Source organism: Aquila chrysaetos, chromosome 24 (assembly GCF_900496995.4).
Source record: "Aquila chrysaetos chrysaetos chromosome 24, bAquChr1.4, whole genome shotgun sequence".
Lineage (NCBI taxonomy): Eukaryota > Metazoa > Chordata > Aves > Accipitriformes > Accipitridae > Aquila > Aquila chrysaetos.
Window position 1 is genome coordinate 4,493,929 of NC_044027.1, and position 20,593 is coordinate 4,514,521.

At 55.0% G+C, this 20,593-nt stretch overlaps 1 protein-coding gene across 1 annotated transcript; it reads right to left on the reverse strand.

Moving 5' to 3' along the window:
• Positions 1 to 5,102: 5,102 nt before the first annotated feature.
• On the reverse strand, positions 5,103 to 19,878 carry LOC115335294. The gene is made up of 5 exons (XM_030000756.1): positions 19,307 to 19,878; positions 18,954 to 19,145; positions 18,073 to 18,145; positions 5,853 to 5,923; positions 5,103 to 5,269 (listed from the first exon to the last, which is right to left on the reverse strand). Exons 1-5 carry the CDS (start codon positions 19,668 to 19,670, stop codon positions 5,103 to 5,105), a joined length of 867 nt encoding a protein of 288 aa, XP_029856616.1. The 5' UTR covers positions 19,671 to 19,878.
• Between the last annotated feature and the right edge of the window lie 715 nt (positions 19,879 to 20,593).

Here is a 20,593-nt window from a genome sequence, read left to right on the forward strand (position 1 = left end):
CAGGAACAGAAACCACCTTTTGCTCCAAACCACCAGCACAGCCGTACCCTGGGGAGGGGGGGAAGGATACTGCCCTCAGCCTCAGCTCTCCGGGCACCCTCCCGCCTCTGCACCCGGCAGGACTGCGCCTGCATCCATCCCAATTTGGGGCTCCTGGCCAGGGCCCGACGCTGGGGTCACCGCAGGAACAGGTCTCGGCACCACTCCTGCACCAACAGCTACGCTGAATAATTCATGGCCCGCTCTCCCCAGGTCTCGGGAGCCTCCTTTCCTTCGCCTACAAAGCAACAAGCCCATTTCCTTTTGTTCTTTGAAGCGAGGGAGAAGCAGAGGAGCGGAGGCACCGGGGCTTTTTTATAGTGAGTGATTGAACACGCCGCGTGCGAAGGAGGCCTCCTCGGCATCGCTTATCTCACCCCCTAGACTTTTGAGTGCAATATATTACGGGAACGCAACCCTCCATAACCACGCGCCCTGAAGAGAGCACGGTGCCTGGCTGCGTATCCCCCCACACTTTTTCCTTTTTTTTAAACGCTGCAGTTATCGTTGAGGGCTGCTTGCCTTTTGCTGCCGTGCAGCAATGCCGGAAGAATTCACAACGATGTAGCAGACCCTGGAGGGGGATAACAGCAGCCCGTGACCCCAACGGGGAGCTCCGGAGAGCCGGGGAGCACCTCGGAGCAGGCTGAGGCTTTGCGGCCGGATTTCCCACGGGCGCGGGAGAGATGGAGCAGAACGCCGCGGTGCTGCGGGTGGCTGGGCAGCGGCAGGTGCCGGCAGCGATGCCTCCTGGTCCACCCCACCTGCGCCCAGCAGCCAGCCGCCTCGCCAGATGTGTCACCCCCCCCCCGTGACACCGCAGCGGACGAGCGAGCGCCGTTCGCAAAGCCGGTGGAGGTCACGAGCACCCGGCCTGCCCTTGCGGCCCCGGGGATGCTTTGTAGAAGGAATTTTCTCCGGCAGAATAGTTTTACCTCCTTGGTGCATCTACCCCGCTGCAAGGAGCCTTCTTGAGGTGGATATTGCCTGGACCGGCTGTGCGTGTGCGGTGACCCGAGCGCGGCTGGCTGGTGATGCTCTCAAAGTGCAGGCAGCTTGAAATCAGACAGCTTGAAGTCCTCCACGGTGCAAAGGAGGAGCTGCTTTATTTGGGGCGGAGGCTGCAGATGGGAATAAAAAGATAAACCCGTCCTAAGAGAGCAACCCCACTGCTTCTGCCTCCAGCCCCTCTCTATCCGAGGTGGCCCCGCAGCGGCAGCTGCTGACGATGCTCACCTCTACTTGAACAAATCCCTGCAAAAAATTAAAGCCCCCAAGTTGCATCACCGGTTTCTCCAAAACCGTAGGGATAGGGGAGGAGTGCAGCAGCCAGGCAATCTACAACCAAAAGCTGAAACCTCATCCAGCCTTCATCGATTCAACCTTTCAGTAGCAGAACCCATCTCATCAAAGGGGTTTTCCTTTTTTGTCCACCCATCCTTGTTTTAAACACTGTGCTTTGGAGGTGTGAAGTCATAATTTTCTTGCAACTGCCCGCCAGGCCATGCTCCCCTCGTTTTTCAAATCCAGGGGCTTTTAAAGATGTTCTTTATCGATCCAACACTTATTTATATGCGAACAATAGGAAAAGATGGTTAGTTCAGTTATTAAATTTAGAGAGCTGACAAAAGCAATCAGAAGATATATCACTTAATAAGAGATTAAGAGGGAAACAGCAGGAGCCCACATTTCTGACCCAGTGTTTCAGATTGTTTTATACGTGTATATCTATGTATTTTTACTGCTCAGATGGCAACATAATAAAATGATACAATTGTGCGCTTTGCCCACAGGGTTTTATCACTAATTGATTTTGCAACAGCTCATCTAATCTCAATTCCAAAAGCTTTTGTGCGGTCTGCATCAAAGGGGACTATCGTGTCCAGGGGCTTCTATCTCCCGGCAGAGGGAAACCCAGGCCTGGGGGGGCTGCAGCCAAACCAGGGAGCACGATGGGCACAGGGGCTCGGTCCCACCATCCTCAGCGAGACAGAGCCTGGGCACCGGCCACTCGCCACCCTTGGCACGAGGAAGCCATGCCCAGCCTCTTCCTCAGCTCAGCCTGCGACGTTTGCGTGCCCCAACCAAAACTGCCAAGGGCTCGGACCTCGTGGCAAACTGAGCTGGCTGAGGACCCACGCAGGATTCAGCCTGTCCCCATCCCAGAGAGCCGGTGGCACATGTCACTCCTCACCCTCTCTGCTGGGACCATGGCATGCTGTCGCTGCTGCCGGTGCAAGTAAATCAGTATTTCCCATGATTTGGAAAGGCAGACAAATGGGAACTTGATTTCAAGATTCCTTAACTCATTTTCACACAGTTAAGCTTTAATCCATCTTCATTATGTTTTCTTTTCACTAAAGCTCCTCATATTACAAGGACAAGACATCCAGTGACAATTATTGTTCTTTAAAATTTGATGAATTTCATATGCAGATCGGATCTGGGCACGGCAGACCTCTTGGCATAGCTATGAAATAACCATTTGGTTAAATAACCTGGGGCAGGAGCTACCCTTTAGGACCCTTGGACAACCCAAAACCTTTCCCATATGGGAAATACCCATGTGCACCAGCCCCAAGGAGCTGGGAGATCCCCAAACCCAGCCCCAAGGTCCCACCCTTGAAAAACCATTCAGGAGTACTTTCCACTTTTCCATAAATACATTGATATTTTCAGGCACTGCTTGCAATCAGGAAGAATCATTCCAGCATCACTCATTCATAGCAGATAATTGCACACAGAGCAGGTACCATCACCTTTCTCTGCTGTTGGCCTGAAGTTGCTCAGCAGCCCCCCGCTGCTACCACCTAAATTCACATGCAATTGAGGAAAGCAGCAAGACTTCCCCAGGAAACCGTGACAGCTGGAAATTCAGGCCCAAAGGGCATTTCAGTGTCTAACTCTTATCCCCACTGCAGCTGGGATTGCTCCTCCTTACCCAAGTATTGCCATCATCTGTTTTAGGAAAACTGCAGTAATTGGCTCAATTCATTTAAAATCAGTTATCATTTGTGCAAGCAGCAGTCAGGGGAAAAGCAGCTTGTAGTTAATAACATCCCTAATTTGGAGACATCCGCAGGGACGAGGAGGGAGATCTCAGCAAGGGGCCGTTCTTTGGTCCTTGCCCCGCAGTGGCTGCAGCTGCAGGGCGCAGACTGAGATCCTGCACCAAAACACGGGGACAGGCACGGGGCGTGAGGCTGCGAGGTTTGAGACGGGGTCCTGGCCCGGTGCCATGCCGTACAGCACTCATCCTGCCCTGGGGCTGATCCCCTTCAGGCTGGGACTCTGCTTTCTGGGGTTTCTCCTGGGACAGGTTTATCACATCTGAGCGCAGAAGCAGCAGCCGGGATGCCGGAGGGTCTGGCTCTGTCTATTTGTCTCTGCCAAAGGAAAAACATCTCCTTGTCCGGCCACGCCAGCAGCTCTGGAAACAACAAGATTAAGATTAAAAAACTCCCCCCTTCCCCCTGTGCCATCACACTCATAGGGCTTGGGGGTCCAAATCCCACCCCAGCCCCTCTCCGGGGTGCATGGACCCTGGTACCGTGGGGAGAAGCTGCCCCTCACGGGCAAAGCTGTTGGGGTTAAAGCTTGGGAGAGGCCAGGATTTCCCCCTGCCAGTGCCAGGGGCACACTGCACAGCCCCAACAGCCTCTCCTCCAGGAGGCTGAACCCGGGGAGACCCAGGCAGTGTTTGCACCTCCCAGGAGGGTGCACGAGCACCCAGATTTGTGTAATTTCCCAGCATGGACATCCCCTGCCTGTGCAAAGGCTCTCCAAATCCATCAGCGCTGCCTGTGTCACGTTAGCAGCAATAAAAAGATTCAAACAGCAATTCCTTACTTTTATGAACAAATGGCCCTGGATGGATGATTCAGGCAGCATTCAATTCCCCAGCAAGAAAGTGTCAGCAAAAACCCAGCCTCTTTCATGTAGGTGGATAACTGCAAATAAAAGTAGGGAATTATTAGCACTTAATACTTGGTGGGTTTTTTTACTCCCTAGTGCTCTTCTCTGGTAGATGCCAAGCACTTTAGATAAACTAACAGGCAGGGGGGCCCTTGCTAAGGGGAGATGCGTGGATCGTGGTGATAGCTCCAGACACCGAGACCATCCCCATACCACTGCCAGGGCTCTCCTCCAGCCTGCCCCCTCCAGAGCCTCTTTTCTCCCCCCCCCCCCCCCAGCCCCTTCTCCCATTTCCTTCCCTCCCCATCCATCCCCTCCTCACCCCTGCCGTCCCATTCACGGCTCGCTGCCACCAACACGGGAGCCTCGGGACCCCCCAGCCCCACGGTGACACGAGTCCCCAGCCCCAGGGAGGGTCCAGGGTGGCTTCCCCATGGATCTGGGGCTGCTTGTGGCTGTGAACGAGCATGGAGACACACACGCCAGCCTCCTCCAGACTCTCTATTTCTCCTTCATCAAGACTGCCTGTAGTTTTCTTGTTCATCAGACTGACAAATGGGCAGAAAACAGACTTCTGGCTATTTCCTGTGCAAGCTGCCCACTCCTCCTCTCCCCTTGGTGATGACTGAGAGCTGAAGAAGCAGGAATAGCATATAAATTTCCTCCCTCCTTTAATAAATACCTCTATTACCTAGCGCTTTCTCCCAGCTCTCTCCAGCTGGCTGCTGCAGGCTCCTTCTCACTCGCTTGGTGGCTTGCTGCCCGCCAGGCAGACGTGATAAACTGAAATTCTCATTTCTATGGGGAATAAACAGCAGGACCAAGCCAGGCTGGCTGCAAAGGGCTGGGGACAGCACCGGAGGGGAGAAACCCCCTCTCTGGGGTCTGTCTGCAGCTTTGCATCATCTCATGGGGAGGCAAATGAATTAATTTATTAGGGAAGGTGGGGTTGGGGCTTGTCTGACTGCATGGCAGCAGATCGTGTCCTCTTTTTGGACAACCTGCCCTGGTCCTGAGGGGGAGGAGGATTCCCACAGTCCCCGGGGACCCCGGTGCTGTGGGTGCAGCTGGGCTTGTCCCAGGCACCACCGTGCACCTTGGGGTGGGCCTGAGATTTAATGCAGGAAGGGCATAAGGACAAACCATGCTTAAAATCTCACCGAGATGATGCAGGGGGAGCAGGAGGGTTTGATGGCAGAGGTAAAGCCATCACAGAAGTGATTTGCGCCCTGGTCAGCAGTGAAAGCGGTTTTGCAAGGCAGCTGCTTCTTGCTTGGGAGCAGGAGTGATGCAGGTGGTTTCTGCTGGAAAAACACTGATGGCAGAAAAAGTCATGATGTCTCAGGAAAGGTGAAACGCCTGTCTGCCACCCCTGAAGAAGGCTTCCAGCATGGGGAGAAAGTGGGAGACCCAAAGGAAGAGGCATTGTTGAGGTAGGGGGTACAAATGGAGATCCCACATCCATGCTGAGACAACCGTGTCCAGCTCAGGGCCTCTGGAGAGCCCACGCTGGCACGACTCGGGTGGCAAGGGACAGTGTCTCGGTAGCACTGCAGCCAGGCATCCTCCCCCTGCAAACCCCCGGTGCCCCAAACTCCCAGGTCCGTGTATCTCCCTTCTGCTGGGGGCACAGAGCAGGAAGGGAAAGGTGCCCCTGACCCACACCTGGAAAGCAATTAGGAGCATTCAAAATATACTTTAAAAAGCATACAGAAAAAGCCATAAAAACACAGAAGCCACATGAAGTGAGCTGCAGACCTTGGGGCGCAGGGCAATCTGTATGATTTTCAGCAAGACGGGAGCATCCTTGCAGTGGAGACAGCTTGGCATCAGCACAGCTCTGCGGGCACCGTTGCATCTCTGCCGCCCAGACCTCCCTGCCCAGGACGTAGCAGCACCGCACGACAGCTTGTTTACAAAGAGACCCTGCCCAGAGGCGACTCCTAAACACATTTCACTCCATATGATGCTGCAAAGAGACATCAGAGAGCTGGGATTCGTCCCCTGCCTTGCTTTACTGAACAGCTTTTGCATGCATGCCTGAACAGGGCTGCTGCCTTGCTCCAGCCCGGCTGGGCTGCTGCTGCAGCAGGCAACCAAAAATGTCCCGTGCAAAACCAAATTCCCATCTTCAGCTCAGCTCTGGTGCATAAGTGAAAAGGAGCCAGGAGGCTGGCAGCCTGACCCCTTGCTGGGTTTCTCCTCCCTGTACCTCCTTTTATTCCTAACCTTTTCCTGCAGCTAAACCCAGGACAAGGCTCACTTTGTCAAATGAAGAAAGCACTGCAGCAGGACAGCAGACACCTTGCTCCATCCCAGCCCCTGCTGGTCTGTAAGACAACAAGTAAAAGCCATCAGCTTGTTACATGCCCAGCATCACCAACAGCCCCTCAGGGGATCAGGCTATTCCCCCTCTGCATCGGGCACATCCCTGCGCTTTATGCAAGTGGAGTTGCTGCAGTCCCACCATCCCATCTCCCACCCATCAAGCGGGCAGCATTGCTGTCCCCGTTCCCTACGGCATAACACCCTGCTGCAGCCCGCAAGCCGCCCTCGCAACTGGATTGATGGCGGTGCTTTGCAAAGCCTGAAAAAACCCACCTTAAAAAGGAGTATTAGGGGGTGGCAGCCACCCAATTTCCCCCGTAGCCGGCACTTGGTCTGTCTCATCTGTTTCCTGGAGTCTATTTAACTTCTAAATTTAACAAGCTCCTAAACAAGTAATAGCAGCAAGTGGCAGCGCCCGGCTCCCAACCTGCAAGTGGCATTTCAGGGGCCAGGCCGCCATCAGCACGAGCAATAGGAAATTTCTCAAACGTCTCTTTGATTTATGGCTCTAGTTAATTCTCCAGGAGGCCTGAGAGCTGCCCCGAATGCACGAAACCTCAGAGGGATAAATAATTTACCAGGTGGTTAAATATTCTTTAAGGTCTAGAGAACATCAGCAGGAGCACAGATTTCGGGTGATAACGCAAAACTACAAATTGAGCATAAAGGGCAGGAAGGGGTGGCCTGAAATGGGCACTACCATCGGAGCACTAGATGCAGCAGCCGAGCCGATGCCATGGGAGGGAAAGGACCGGGACATCCCATTGCTGCTGCATCTCCGTCCAGCAGGATCAGACACAGCAGGGAGCAGGCTTAGCCAGGGTTTTAGGGGAATATCCCTCCCAGATGTGCCCTGCCAGCTGTGCAATGCAGATGTGCAGTGTGGGCTGCCCTGCCCATGCTAAAAAAATTGATGAAATGGGGAGCAGGGAGGGAAGCAGGGGGACACAAGTACCCAGGGCGTGCAGGCAGGGGAAGCTGTCTCACCTGGCAGGGCTTGAGCAAAGCCACATCTTGCTTTGGACAACGCTGACGCTCGGGGCAGAGCAGCCCTGAAACACGCCTGGCACAGCCTGGTGCCCTTGGAGGCCACGCTGGAAGGACACAGCATTTTGGCAGCAGACGCTTGTGAAATGGGATGTCAGGTGGGTGTTTTTGCCCCCCCTCTTGCTCTTTCTCCCCCGTGAAATCCTCCCGAGGTACAGAGATCAGGGAGGCACTTTACACCCTGCTTAACCTTTGGGCTGATGCTGGAGGAAGACCACGGTACAAGAGCCACCACTGACCAAAGCAGAGGGATGGAGAGGAGAAACCAAAGTTCTCCCCCCTGCAAGCCTCCCAGCACCATTTCAGCCTCAGGTCAGGATGTTTTGGGACTCCCAAAAGCAACAGGGCAGCCCTGAGCCCCGCCGGCAGCCCACGGCAGACGCAGCCTCCAGCATCCCCACGGCACCGGGACCGGCTGCGGGGGAGCCCGGCAGAGGTAGATGGCAGCAAAGCCTATTTCTTGCGACAACCGGGATGCGACAGCCGGGTCCCCACTCAGATGCCATGCAGCCACACGGGCCACCGCACCGAGCGGGTGTTTACAGACCATCCAAGTCCTTCGCTTTACCCACGGTCTGAGTTTTCCACCACAGTTCCTTTTCCCTAGGTTTTTCTCCTTAAGCACAATTCAGGGTGGATCTTAATTTCTCCCTGGTTAGGATGTGTCAAGCAAATTAGCCAGGCAGGTGTATTTAAAATGCCTCTGTGCCTGATGCTTGGTTCCCTGCCTGCCTCTCCTCCCTTCCCCTCGTCCCCGGAGTGGGGCATCCCTGGATACTCACACAGTGACAGCCAAACTACCGCCTTGAATCCAAGTTGAGGGGGGGACAGTGCCTGTCCTTTCAGGGAACACACAGCATTTTTCTGTCCGTGACTTGTCCTGCTCTCCCCCTTGCAGGGAGATGACCGACTGCACTCCCTCGCTATGTCTTCAAACCCCCTTCGCTGGATTTTTCAGGTGCCTGCTGTGGGTCAGCGCATGATTGAACAAATTGAGCAATGCTTTAGGGAACAGGTTCCCCCAAATCCCTCCCCAGAGGAGCCCCATGGGGTCCCTGCCCCTGCAGGTCCCATGCCAACAGGGAAGATGAGCGGGTCCATGTCTGCCAAGGGCTGGGAAGGGGAGCCCACACTCAGTCCCTGTCCCACAGGGTTTATCATAGCTGCCCCGATAAATGAATAATGAATAATTCACTGTTGGCTTTTACTTTATGAAGTATTCATTGCATTTGAGCTTCTCAGGGTAATTAACTATCCTATGAGCCCCGTGTAACACAACCCAGCCACAATCCATCTTCAACACTTCATTAGCAGGTCCCCATGCCACTTCAATAAATTAAAGTGGAACAAATACACAAATGGAACTTTCCACTCCCTGGGACCCCCTGACGCCCAGGAGACTCAGCCATTGCATCCCCAGAGGAGGGCACTTCCACAACGGGAACACATGGGTGGGTGTCAGGATTGGACCAGCCCAGGGCAGGCACAAGCCACATTTCCCCAAGACAAGGCAGGATTATTTTGCAACCGGCTCAAGACAACTGATTTCTCCAAAGTCCTGGGCAGCCCCAATCCTGACACGTTAAGGCCTGAGCTCTCAGCAGTCTTGGGGCACTAGCACCCCCAAAATCAAGCCTTCCAGGGAGTCTCCAGCAGAGACCTCCCCTTGAGGGCCAAGGCTCTCCCCTCTTCTTGCAGAAATAATACAAAGCTTTACCCCTTCTCCCCACCCAGCTGCAACACCCCACCACTGAATTACCCACTCTGGCTTCGCAACTCATCCATGCTCATGGCCCCAGCACACCAGGCTGTCATCACCGCTCCGGACCCATCCCACCCCACATCCAACAAGGCACAATGTGGGCTGATGCCTGCTGCAGACCTGGATCCATGCATTGAGTTTTGCTCCGCTTTGGGCAGCTCCAGAGAGGCACAAGTCATTCATGCAGCCACCACCGCCCATCTCAGCCCACAGGTGAGCCCACCGCAAGGTGACACAGCCAGCAATAAACACAGACAGGAGTGGGACTCGTCGCTTTGATAGATATGTTAAAATTTCCTCCAGCCTCCGTTGCTGAGTCAGCCCTTCTGACTTCAATAATTTACAGCAATAAACAGCAAGATAAGAGCAAGCGCGTGTGGGACTCAGCTAACCTGGGCGAGATGAGCGATGGCTCTGCCGACAGCCCTGCTTGCGGGGATGGCACCAAGCTCGGCACGTAATTAAAGCCAGCTTCTGGAGCCGAGCTCAGCTTGCACCGAAACGTTCAACCCCAGCCCTCGACTGCAGAAAGAGCCTTGGCTCAGCCAAAGGGGCAAGTGCCAAACCCCAGCACTGGGGTCTCCTGCAAGGGTCCTATCAAAGCCCAGAGGAACATCTTACCAGCCCCAAGATCTCTGCATGGCTTCACCAGCTCCTCTCCCTACAAAACCTCACCGTGGTGCAACCAGCCCTTTATCAAGGGCAAAGCCCTGGGTGTGCCCTGCCTGCTGCTAAACCCCAAATCGCCCCAGCTGGGGCTCAGCCCCCTTCCGACACCCGCCGGGGCTGCCAGCCCCCTCCCTCGCCCTGCTGCCCTCCCCAGCTGAGCCTGCCCTGCTCCCTGCCCTCCTCATGCCCTTCTCTGGCAGCTTCACACCTGCTTTTCTCTGGTTTTTTGGAGGCAAGCGGGGCTGCCGGGCTTGTCATCTCCGCTACCGCTTATTGCTGCTAAAGATGCATATTCCCAAGGATCCAGGCCTTGCCCTTTCCCGTCACGCCTGTTCTGCCTCTCCCAGCGTGTCCCTGGTGCAGCTGCGACCGGTCTCATTTCTCCTTGCCTCGTCAGGCACCTAATTGAATTGCTCCCCCGATCCCACCAGCTTCACCATGCAAAGCCTGAGCCGGAATCTCCATTTCCCGTGTGCTGCTCTCCGAGGGGCTGCCCGTGTGCATGGGCATCCCAGCGATCCCAAAGCTGGCTTCTCGCATCTGGCATCAGCCCAGGACGGAGCGGACAGTGAGATGTGACACCCCAAACCTGGGGACAAAGCACGTGCCGGTGTCCCCTCCATAGGGGCTGAGTTACAGCATACCCATTGCTAAGAGTGATGGTGAAAGAAACTGATAGCCCTGAGCTGGAAAACTGGTGGGGTTTTATCTAAAAGTAACCAAGCAGCTCAACGGAGGGCATCCTCCACGTTAGGAGAAACAGCCCATGCAGCTCGGCTCCTCTCCATTGCTGGAGGAGATGGGCTGTCCCCGGGGAGCCACTTCCACAGCAGCTCAAGCAAATATTGCCCTAATAGGGAGAGCACGTGCGCTAAATCTGGAGCCGTATATCCTGGCCCCAGGCTAGACCATAATATACCTTCCTAGTCCCGGTACACATGTCCTATCTTGTTATAAGCCATGGTAAGGGAAAAATTTAATAAAACTACTACATGGCAAAGAAAAAGCAGTGATGCTTGACGGAGATGTCTGCCCAGGCGGTGCAGCCTCGGGTGGAAGGGCTGGGCTGCACATCCCAGTGGGGATGCCGGATGAAACGAGGCGTGGGGCTGTCCCAGTGCCGGAGCTGGGACGGAGGCGATGGGACTGCCGCGGCCCCTTGGACAACCGGCTCCTGTGGCCGAGTGGGGCTGCAGGCAGCGGGAGCCGCAGGTCGGGGTTTCCAGGTGCCCTGTCCCACGGCCACGTGTCCTGCCGGGTGCCACCACCAGCTGCGGTGTCTGGTTCAGGAGCCGTGCAGGGTGCAATCTGCAGATGTTGGTATTTGCTTTAACGCGCTGCGTTTGCCAGGCAGAGCCAAGGCATGCAATTTTCATTATATGATATCAACATTTAGCTCTAGCGTTGGCAATGTCAACCCTAATTATTTTCAAGAAGTCTTGAGGGCTGCGGGGATAAATCAATATAAATAACAGGTTCATAAACTCTGAATCGTGTTCCTAACAGCATTATGACTTTAATTTGAATCTCAGAAAGAAGGAGCTTGGGTCAGGTGTCCCCCTCCCTTTATCTTTCCCTTATTAATCTCCGCGGTCTGTTTGTCCTCATCCCCCGCATCCCCCGAAGGAGGATGCTGCAGGCTGAAACGGGGAGAGGAGCTCGAAGCTGAGATGGCTCCGTGCTTTTCAGCAGCAAAAACGAGGTGGCGACCTGCCAGTCCCTCCCCAGGCAGACACACGCATGGGACTGACGGACAGCCACCGGTCCGTGGCCGGATTCGGGGCCGTGATGCTCTTCTCCCCGGTGCTCGGGCAACCTTCTCCTCCCCGGGCTGCGGCGATGGGGCTGGCTCGCCTCCCCCGCCTGCGGTGCAGATGGCCCAGCATATGGGCAGCCTCCCCTCGCGCTCGCACCTTGTAAGCAGATTCTGTCAGGTTTAAAGAGGAAAAGCTTAATTAAGCAGTTGTGTGTGTACAATTACATCCTTAATTATCTCCGCGTTTCCCTTCTTTGTTGTTTCATGTTTGCGGGAAGTTTGGTAACAATCAGAGGCGACCGTTTCTTGAAGCAGGAGCTTTTCTTTCTCTTGTTTTCTCTTTCGCTCTCCCTCCTCCCTCATTTTAGGGATTTTTTTCTGGACTGAAGTGAGCTGCAGAAAGAGCCTCAGCCAGGCAAGACCCCTGAGCCCTGAGCCCTCCTTGCCGGAGAGCTGGGACCGGGTTCCATCGTCCTCAGCTCCCGCTTCAGTACCCAAACCAGAAGCAGGTTTCCAGAACTGCTGCATATGCAAAGTGCCAATTGAGCTGGTAAAAAGCTGGTTTAGCCAATTTTTATTATTTCATGCATTTGTGCTACAGCAACACCAATGCTCCAGCCCAGCCCCAGCACAGGACTAGCTGGGAAAGCACCAGTCCTCGCTCCAAACACCCTCGAGAATAAATAGACCCCGCGAGAGCATCATCGGGAGTGATGCTTAATTGCACCCACACCCAGGGACTTGCATCCAAGGGACAGCTCTGCCTAATTAATTCCTGCAATTACTCCACTCCACCCCATTTCCCAGCTTGGGCCACCTCTCCATCTTGCAGCACTCAGCAAGCCAGGCATCATCCCCAGGGACATCCCGGTGCCCCCCCGCTGCCTCCTCGCTCCCGGGCAGGGTTTAGAGCTGCCTGCAGAGATCAGGGACAAGAGGTAGCAAAAGCAACTGGCTTAATTTGTGGCGGTGCTTTTATTTTATGTGAGGAGCACTAAACAGTCATAAACATCCAGAGTTAGATATCGGAGCTGGGAGTAATTTTATTGTTTGTAAGTCCTCGAAATTTTGCCGTGTTTATGAAGCTTTTATTAAAAATAACCCCAAACTCTCGCTTCTCTAATTGAGTGTATTTCAAAAAACACATGCCCGCTTTTAATACGCTGGTATATTTATATCACCATCAGTTAATTTTTATTTACCTTGTAGTGAAACTCATCTTCATCCTTAATTCCCAAGCCCGTATTTGCTTTGAAATCAGAATTGGACCTAACAATCAGCCGTATATTTAACGTGCCATCAAATTTTCAGTTCCACTTTCACAGCTTTCAAACCAGTCGGCTTAAAATACAGCAGCGATCCCCCTTTTCCCGGCGTACCAGCAGGCCAGGCAGCGAAAATGAATCTTCATGCGGCTGAAAGATGTCAAGTGCTGGGAACGAGCCCAGAGAGAGCAACAGAAATGATTGGGGGGGCTGCAAAGCGAGACCTGCGGGCAGGGATGGAGAATGCCGGGGTTGAGCGGTTCAAAGAAGATAGAGGGGAGACACGATCACAATTTTCAAAGGTGCAAGAGCGCTGCGGGAGAGAGGTATAATCTGTCCCCTGGGTGCACAGAAAGGACTAACGGGGGTCAGAGGTGGAGAGATTTAGGCTGGGTGGGAGGAGAAGCTCTGTGGAGGGTTGAGCAGGGGAGAGGGAGGCAGACGGGGAAGTCTGGGGTCTTTGGGAAGAGGCAGGACAAGCGAGCGGGAGCGTTGAGCAAAGCTCAACCTCATCACGTCCCTCCGACCCCCATCCTCTGTCCCAGCCCCGAGAAGGGGCTGCGTCCAAGTCTGGAGCTGCAGACGGGGTTGTGGCATTGGCCATCCCTGCCGCCGGGCTGGGGGGAGGCAGAAAAAACTGGGGACAACCCACTTTTCCCTATTGCCAAGTTTCCCTGAAAATCCGCTCACTCGGAGGGGCGGCGGGGAGGCTCCCTCACTTCTTCGGAGCATGGCGGGACATCAGCCTGTCCCCCCCCGCCATCCGCCTGCCTGCTGCTGTGCTGACCGTGACATCCCCGAACGGTGCTCGGGGCAGCTCCGCTCCCCCCCTGCCCCACTCCGCTCCCCGTCCCTGCCACTGCAGGGAGGAACCACAGCGATGGAGGCCCAGATCCTTGATGTTGGCGAAGAGAAGATTAGGAGACAAGTGGATCACAGCTTGTAATTAAACACCCGGGGAGGAGGTCTGTGATGCCGGAGAAGCCTTTCATCCAACAGTCAAAGCGCAACTTCCCAAGGGACGCGGGGAAGGCACCAGCGCTTGGAAGCTTTCATTGATGTCTCACCCCATCCTGGCTCCAGTTATCGGGTGCAGCAGGGAGAGGCTCTGTGCGAGGATCCGGCAGCATCGGCATCGGGATCAACACAGCAAAGCATCTGCTGCTTCCACCCAGCCCTCGACATCACCATGCAAGGGCGGCTCGGGATGCAGGTGATGCTCGTGGCTGGAGCACAGGGTGGAGAAATGCATCCGCACCCCAAAACCATGTCCCTGAGGATGCCGAGGAGCTGAATTCATGGAAAACAGGGCTTGCGTGGCCCGGCCTTCTCGCCTTCACTCCAATGCCTGCTGCTGACCTGCCCAGGCATCGTTGCGCTCTCCGGCCGACCACGCTGCAGAAATTAAACCAGGCAGCGCCGACAGCGAAAAGCAAATGCAATATTTTAAAGTCCTTCCCAGCATAACAATCTCGGGTACTATTAATAACACTTGTAAGGAGTAGTTCTTGAACAGATATGATTTTTATCTTGATGGCGTCTCTTTAAATCATTTTTATCCCCATGAAGTTTGCAAGAAGCATATTTTCTGTGCGCCATTTATCTTGCCAAATATCCACCACCCCTGTTTATTACTCACTCCTCTGTTAACCGTTACCAATGGGACTGGTCCCCACCCTCCACTTTGGCGCTGGTTCCCAGCTCATGATGCTTCTTTTCCCTCCCTCCCTCCGCCCCACAATTCCCCTTCGACACGTGTTTTATTGGTGGCAGCAAAATGAAATCAAGTGCTCAAATCTCTGTGGCTGAGAAGTCATCGGGAGGTAGGAAGGGGTGTGCGCTTGGCTGCCAAACATTCTTTCTGTCTTTGCTCCTCTCATTTCTTCAGTTAAAATTCAAGTTCATAAAAAAGCAGAAAATTCTCCATTTTTTCTCTGCAGAAAAGTGGCCACAGCCCCTTTGCTGCTGCAAGGAGCTCTTTCCAAAACAAGCTGGTGCATCACGACATCCTCTCCCTGCCGCCTCCCTCGGCTGCTCCGCACCTTCAACATCGATTTTAGAGGCTCCAGACCCCAGGAAGGGATCCCTGGAGTTATGACGAGCTGTCGGGATGGGTGGCTTTGGCAACTTGTTAATAAATTCCATGCAAAGGCAGCCTCATGGCTCTTAAATCAACCCCCGAGGGGTGCACCCCACAGGGACACCGCCCTGAGAGCGGAGAAGGGGCTTGCAGGGGTATTCACTGGGGCTTCTCCGGCAGCGGCTGCTTGGAAACATCTTGCTCTTTGCGGCTGGAGCCAGCGGGGTCGGGAAGGCAGCGCAGCCGTCGATGAATCGATCGGCACATCCGCGCACGCGGAAGCGAAGCAGCGAAGTGGAAACGCGGCAGAGACGGGGAGCAGCGGGGCCGCCTGCGGCTGCAGGGGAAGGGGACGGGAGGAGGGTGCGGGGGCATCATCGCCCACTGCGGTGCTGAGGCTGCACCCAAGGGAGCCCTTTTATACAGGGGAGCAGAGCCCAGCCACAACTCCCTGGGGATGGGCTCCCGGCTAGCGGGAAATAGTCAATACAGTGAAGAGGGATATCATTTGGGACAGCCCGGACGGGCCAGCGCAGCCTCACGTGCAGGGCTCAAAGGACATTTTTTCTCTGCCACTGCCTTGCAGGGACATGAACTGCCTCAAATCCACGTTCCCTGCCTGAGCCACCCCCTTCCCTCCCCATTTGCAACTCCTAAATCTTTCCCCCATGGCACGGAGACTTCGGTAATTGCCAGGACGAGCAGCCAGAGCTGGCACACCACGTCGGTCCCTGGTGCTCGGTGGGCTGCAGTCCTCAGGGAAGGACCGTGGAGACAGCGACTGTTTGATCAACAGCTGAGTTCACAGCCACAGCAGTGTCACTGGCTGTCCCAAATAGCGTCCTCGGTGCGACAGATGGACAAAGGCACGTGAAAACCTTGGGGCAGGGAAGGCAGAGCCAGGCAGCAGGAGGGGCGGTGGCGGGGGGCATTCCTGCTGTCACATCCATCACTTGCTTGGAAATAGACTTTTTTAGAGGAGAACTGCAGAGAAAGGAGCAGATTCTCTGATACAACTTAGAAAACACCAATTCTGCTTTCAGATGGCCCATGCTACTCTCTCAGCGGGGCTGAACTCACCCCGGTGCTTGGGCTGGCACAGGGAGCCCAAAGGTGGGTGAAGGCGCCTGTCGGAGCAGGGTCCTGGGATGTAGGAGATGCAGGCACAGCACCGGGACCCTCATGGTTTTAAATGCCTAAAAGAAGAGCATCCCCATCGGGGACCATGGCCTTGGAGGGTGCGACACAGTCGCTTTTTCTGCCCACCAGCCCGGGCATGCCATGCTGGCTGGCATCGCACGCCGAGACGGAGGAGACAGCAGAGCAGAAGGTGGAGCAGCCCCAGGTGAAAGCAATGGGTTGCAGCACATAATTTAATTGGAGCGAGATGGGAGGAGGGAAGAAGGAGCGCCGCGCCAAACAAAAAGCAGATGAGAGCCGGGAGTAATAAAATATTCCAAAACTAGATTAAGAAATTACAAGTGGGGAAGGCAGAGCGCTGGCTGGGCACGCGGTCCTGCTGCAGCTGGGACCGGAGCACACACCTCCCCACGGTATTGTGTGTTTTTATCGGATGAGGCAGCTTGCCATCCCGCTGTGAAAATGAATCTGCTTTTGGTGTATGATTAAAGCCAAGCACTCCCGCTCCCCTTGTTTCTGAAGGCTTCAGAGGCCTTTTTAAAGGAACACCTGTTACCAGGACCTGGTTAATGACTCATTTGGGGAATACTTGAGGCTCTTCTATGCTTAATAGGTTTTGCATGAGCAGAGGAGGGGATCCAGGAGAGACCGAGGCACCTGGAAGCAGCGGGGTTTGTCGGTCCCCACGAGGATTTGTTGCTCGAAGCGATTGCCTTCGTCCCCGGCCCCGCTCTGCCCCGCAGGGACGGGGACAACGTCACGCAGCCGGGCTTTAGCTGGCACACCGGGGAGGTGCTCCCAGCCTGCCGGCAGCGAAGGAGCTGGCTGGCTGCTGATGGGTCTGGGAAAGGCTGGAAATTTCCAGGTGCCGACGAAGCCCAGCCTCGCAGCCGGCCCAAGCGGGAGGATCGGCCGGCTGGCAGCTGACAGCTCCTGATCTTTGCAGCGCTCAACTGGAGCGATAAAAATGAGATTCGTTATCTCCTTCCTAACACCAATTTTTGGTGAAAGACGGGAGTCCCCTGAGTGTTTGCATTGCCAGGCACAAGCGACCTGCCCTTCCCTACACTGGGCCAGCAAGAGAGTTTGGGGTGATGCAGTCACAGGGTGCAAGCTCCATCTCATCCCACTCGTCCTGCCCAAAACCCATCTGTGGGGATGCCCACCCGTTAGCAGGAGGCTTTGCTGCACGGCCAACCTGCAAGTACCAGGTACCGGCGTTGTGCCGGGGCAGACACCACCGTGGGAGAGGTCCAGCGTCCATCACTGTGTAGAGGGCATTGGTACTGGTGGATTTGGCATGGCTTTGTAGGACGGTGCCTTGAAACCCCACCATAAAGAGTCGCCCGCAGCAAGGACCCCGTGCCCCAGCCACGCAAGGAGCTCGCACAAGCCACATCCTTTAGGAAGGACAAGAAAGTGCTCAAGAGATGGCAGACAGTGAGCAGAGGGAAACCACCTCGCTGGAAAATGAGTCCTGGCGGTGTGGAGGGCCAAGCAGGGGCTCTGCCCACAGGCTCCAGAGCAGCTGGCGGAGGAGCAGACCCTTCTGCACATGAAACGGGAATGGCTCCTTTTGTAGGAAGTTTTTCCTTCCCAAGGTGTGGGCAGAAGGCACCTCCCCGCTGTCAGCAGTGCTGCGGGTGCCTGGCAGTGGGTAATTAAAGCCTTTTATTTGGTGCCTGGAGGCACGGAGGCATCAAGGGCTCTTATCAAAGAAGAAACCCAGCGGGCTGGCTTTGTGCAGAGGGGAGGAAAAAGATGCCAAGGCTGCCTGTGTCGGTTTAAAGAAAGTTTTGGCTTCATTCTCCTCTCCTAACTCTTTAAATCCACCTTGTGAACAACTAATCCACATTTATAAGTTGCTCTGCAGCGTTCAGTTGGGTAGAGGCCAACTCCCCCTCCTGCAGTCGGGGCCAGCACGAGCGGTCAGCCCCGGCACGTGGCTGAGCGGCTCCAGCCCTTGGCAGTGGTCCTCGCTCTTCTCTCCCTCTGGATCAGGGTCTGGGTTCGAAGGCCCCATGGCTGTACGTGCTAAAGGGAATTTCTCCCACTCACTCCAGATATGCACCTTGCATGGGATGGTGAGCCAGGGGTTCCTCTAAGCAGCTCTGCCGTGGCATCTGGAGACACTCGGACACCATCTGCATCGTGCAAAGGACAACAGCAGCCGCTCAACGTGGGCAGGAGGATCTGCATCTGGGGATGGGAGGGACAAACAGCACCCCAAAAGTGCTGGCAGAAGTCCTGGCTGCAGCCCTGTAAGACACACACGTGCAACGCTGAGGCCACACACAACTCAGTGCACTGTGCGGGCAGATGCCCGCCCTGCTGCGGCACCCCAGGCACAGTGCCCTGAGAGTGGTGTCCCCAGCCCAGGTCTGGGGCACCCGCGCCTTCCCCACAGGGTGAACATGCCAGGTCAGGGCTCAGCAGCCCTTGTCTTTTGGGGAACAGGAGGAGCACGGAGGGGACGTGGACAGAGCTGCAAGGTGGAGTGAATTTTCCAGCTCTCAGATATAAGGAAAAATCATAATGTCATTTATCATCTTTAAAGATACGCAGAGCTGGCAAGAGAATGAATTCTTCTTCATAAGCCAGTTCCCAGGATATTTTTACTGTGCATCATAAATTATAATACCTTTTTATTTTTGCTTTATGGCCTGTCCCTCGCCAATTCTGATGATCTACATCCTCATCCCCCCCCTGATTCCCCCCAGTGCTTTAGGAACAATCCCTGCCTGTCTCTCTCTTCCTCCCGTCAGTTGCCCAATCTCTCCCCTTCCACCATCTCTTTTTCCCCTTGTCCACCCACGCGCTGCACCGAGACAGGGCTGGAGAGCTGTGAGCAGACCACTGCTAGCCCCTGCTAGTGCTGCACCAGCCCGGCAGCTCTCTCGGGACCTCCTCAGGTCGCCGAGACAGCCTTGAACATATCCTGCCCCAACACACCTTGTTTTACAGCACAACTCCAGATGTTTTCAAGGCTGGGATGGCTCTGAGCTTGCTTAGCTTGGCCCTGCTTCGACGCAGCCTTCTCTCTGTTGTGCACGGTTTTTGAGTCCCGTTTGGTTTTCTGCACCAGTAACAGCTCAGGAGAGGCAGCGGTGTGGGCCAGGGTGGGGATTTCGGCTCTGTTTGCATCTGAAATTCAAAAGGGAGCAGCCCAGTGCAGGTGAAGTTATGTAAAACTGAGCAGCCCTGCCTGAGCCAGCTCAAGCGCTCCCCAAACCCTCGGTATGAACCTCAGAGGAGACGTAGCCCACCCAGGACAGCATTTCACACCACCATCGATGGCTGCTTACCGCTATGGTGATGCCTGGGAGCCCACGGAGATCCCACTGCTCGGCTCAGCGTCACCATGTCCGTAGCACAGCGATCTCGGCAGCCGTCACTCGCTGCCAGCCTCACCAGCGTCCTCCCGTCCCCACCGCCGGACAGGACCAGCCCAGCTGAAAGGTGCTCAGGGGTATTTCCCCCAGCTCCTTTCTTTGCAAAACCCTCGCCCATTGAAGAAAGAGCAGTTTGCAAACCACACTGGGTGTGCAACTCCCCCCCCGGCCCTGGCAAGAGAGGGGGTACAGCGAAACAAAGAGAATTTTTTAGCGGCTTCAGCATCCCTCCAGCAATTACAGCCTGACACTGCACCCACGGTGGAAAATCAGTCATAAAGCAGAAGACAGAGGGAGGAGAGGTGAGTGTTTATCCCTGAGAAATATGGAGATTTGCTGCGATGAGGCTGGCTAAGAACATTACATTCGGCATGCTAAGCCGGAGAGTTTCAGCAGGTTTATTCAGGGCTCAGGCGTTAGGCTCCCTATCAGGAGAGAAGCTTTACGCGTGTCAGGGATTTACAGGCAACAAGAGAAGAAAACAGCCGGCTCCTTGGGAATAGCTCGGCAAGGCTGACGTCTCAGACAGGACTGTAATTTCCTTGCACTATAAGATGTTTAGGGGCAGTGACTGCCTTTCTGAGGCCGATATGGGATTTCTAGGACTAATGCAAAAAACTCAGTCACAGTCATTCACATTTTCCGTCTTTTTTCATAGAAATTTGTAGCCTGAGCTAAGTGCCCGGCAATGGGAAGTCTCTTTTGCACAGACCCATGTGGATGCACCCTCCATGCCCTTAAAACCAGCACGTGGGATGGGCAGAGAGGAATAACAACTGCTAAATGTGTGGCTATGGGCAGCTGGCAGCAAGTCAGCGGCAGGATCGGAGCTGCGCTTGGCTCCCATCCTTCCCCACCACATCTGGGGCTTCGCTGAGAAAAATTAAGAGTACGGGAGCAGGTTAACAGCCAGGAAAATTATTGCTAACAACACGACCAGGGGCTTGTTCCTTCCCTTTTTATTGGAGACTGAGTGATTACTTGTAGGTAGTTAAAAGGCAGGAGCTGTGTGTTATTGCAGGGGATGCTCGGGAGTAACGGGAGGCTAATTAACGAGCAGCTCTTGCTCGCTGCCGGGGGAACGTTCCCAGGGGCCGTGCTGCAAGCGGGAGAGCGATGCCAGCAGAGTGGATTTGAGCGAGTGTGTCGAGGTAGCGCGGCACGGGGGGATGGAGGAGGCTGGCAATGAACCTGTTACTC